Here is a 2,500-nt window from a genome sequence, read left to right on the forward strand (position 1 = left end):
GTGCTCAGTCAAGTATACTGAAAAGACCGAGGGCCTCGCACGTTATTCATGACGATTTCAACACAAGTCAACGTGACATACGGCCCTTCGTTATTTGACGACATGCATTGTACTTCGATGGTTCCTGGGAGTCTTATGAGGTGACACCACATGGGCCATGATAGAGCACTTTATTCCAAGACAAACACGACCGCGTGATCAGACTTCTTCTGTGTCATGCAATTAAGTGTGGGAACTCACGCAGCAGTACGGAGAGACTTTGGGACCTTCAGGTAAGCGCAATCACGTAATGGGGAAGCCTCTGTATCGCAGTCAAAAGAGGAGGAGGGGAGAGGGAGGAAAAGGGGCAGGAGTATGGGACCGCACTCACCGTAGGTCGTCGCCAGGTGAACGTAAATGGCGGAGTCTGGTGGTAGAACACAGACGTCTGTGAGGCAGGGAAGTCCGGGTCTTCCCATAGCTCCCCGCGCTCGTTGCAGGCCTTCGTCACCCTGCCGTATTCCGCCATCACCTGTAGGGAAAAGAAACAGTGAGGATGCGGTGAAGTGTAGTGACGGAAGACTACAGTGCCGAGACGCACTGAAGGCCTTTTGCCTCCCCTCTTCATAATCACCTGTAATGAGGGTAATTTGATTATAGTGACGGGAAAAATATGTTCAGAGACGTGCAAAATTACTTTTATGATCTGCACATACAGCTGACGGAAAATCGACGTAACACTGCCGTGTGATACCATAGTTTTATAATCCTGTTTTGTAATCCTGACAGTATTCTTATCTATTTTAGCAAGGTGAAATATACCCAATATTTAACCTTTACGAGCTCGTTGCAACAAACCAGAGGTCCTATGGATTTTGACTGCGCAAGATGCTGCTTTTCTGCTCTTCACATTTCTGAAGAGGTCTTGCTCTTCCATGCAGGTCTTAATATGCACGAATTCTCGTCCCAAATCCTAATTTCTTCGTTCCCACTTCAAGGGTTCTCACGACTAGCACTCCTTCCGCCCTCCTTTATGCCCCACGGCATAAATCCTGGTACGTTTGAAATCTTTCCTGGTCTTATCTCTTGTATATTCATCTCCAGGAAATGCAATGTTAATAATGAAGTAAAAACTTTCTTTATCTTATCTTTAATCACAATATCTGGTCTTCAGGTTTGTCACTCGGTCACAATGTACACTGAAATCCCTGAGTATCAAGACTACTGTCTGACATGTTTTCTGCCAAGACTACTGCTTGACTTGTATATCAAATATATACCAATCCACCATTTGGAACACATTGCCATGTTATGTATGCAGGCTGGACGTGTCCTGCATCCACTGCGTGATACAGTCCTATATCCATGGTTTCACGTTATTATAGACTTCAAAAGACTGCGCTTGCGCTGCATATATTAAAACCTTTGTTCTTGGTTTCAGACACGATCTTAGCATTCATTCCCATGACTTTACCTCATTTACATTGTTAATTTTAGTCAAAAACTTCCATAACGATATTTTCCACCCGCTAGCTTCTTCCTCCCTCTGTTTCTTAAAATGCTTCTCAGGTACACACCCATTTGTTCTCACACACCTGCGCCTCTTCCAAAGCTAATTATCTTTGTAAGCCATTCAATATGCTTTTCCTCTCCTTCAACACGTCTTTCAGTCACTGAAGCCACTTCTTCCTTTCTATCTGGAAGCATTTATGCTGCATATAATACCACCCTTCTCCCATGCAATGCTTCAGTCGCTGCCATCACCCTTCTTGTCTTGTTATCCGTTTGTTCCAAAGCTTCCTTCTCCTGATGCCAAGCTCCTGCGCCATACCTTCGAGCCCAAACAGCTCAATTTCTTATTTATTTCATTTAGCTCTAACTCAACTGCAAAACTCAAATGATAGTGCCACTGTATTATTATTATTTCTTGATATTATTATTACAATTGTCATCATCATCATGACTATCATCAATATCATATTCATTATTATTTACATTAACATTATAATTAGCATTATCGTTAATGTTGTTTTGCTGTTATCACTACAGTTATTTTTATTGTCATTATTATCATTAACATTCCTATTATCATTGGCACTATTATCAATCTTTATCAATAATTTTATTAATATTATGATTATTATTATTATCACTATTATTGCTATTATTAAAATTATTATCATCATTATCATTATCATCACAATCACCATTACTATTATCATTATCATTGATAGCATTTTGATCTCAGTATCACTATCATCATCACCATCATAATCAGTGTTTATTTCCCTCTAGAACGGCTTGGTCGTGAGAATGATGTGCACATAAGACCGTTCATTAGCAACATTTACGGAAAACAGCATGAATCATCACTAGTTCATACCCATGACCCAATAAACAGACATTTAATCCAAAAAACTAAATCTGTCCATAGCGTAATCTGACAAAAATAAGAACAGTTAAAATAACAACAAAAAGACCAACAATAATAAGAAGAATGATAATGATAGCAATGGCAATG

At 40.0% G+C, this 2,500-nt stretch overlaps 1 protein-coding gene across 2 annotated transcripts in view; it reads right to left on the reverse strand.

Annotated features, from left to right (window-relative positions):
- Window positions 1-2,500, reverse strand: part of LOC125039473 (calpain-C-like) — a 23,038-nt gene that overhangs the window by 14,966 nt on the left and 5,572 nt on the right. Inside the window, exons 1-2 of one of the 2 annotated variants that reach the window (XM_047633455.1) lie at window positions 838-1,918; window positions 371-511 (exon numbers count right to left, since the gene is read on the reverse strand). In XM_047633455.1, coding sequence (XP_047489411.1) covers window positions 371-508 — 138 coding nt within the window. In that variant the 5' untranslated portion in view covers window positions 509-511; window positions 838-1,918. Of the gene's footprint in view, window positions 1-370; window positions 512-837; window positions 1,919-2,500 lie in introns of those variants that run through there. The other variant, XM_047633456.1, reaches the window with a different exon arrangement.

Source organism: Penaeus chinensis, chromosome 27, assembly GCF_019202785.1.
Source record: "Penaeus chinensis breed Huanghai No. 1 chromosome 27, ASM1920278v2, whole genome shotgun sequence".
Lineage (NCBI taxonomy): Eukaryota > Metazoa > Arthropoda > Malacostraca > Decapoda > Penaeidae > Penaeus > Penaeus chinensis.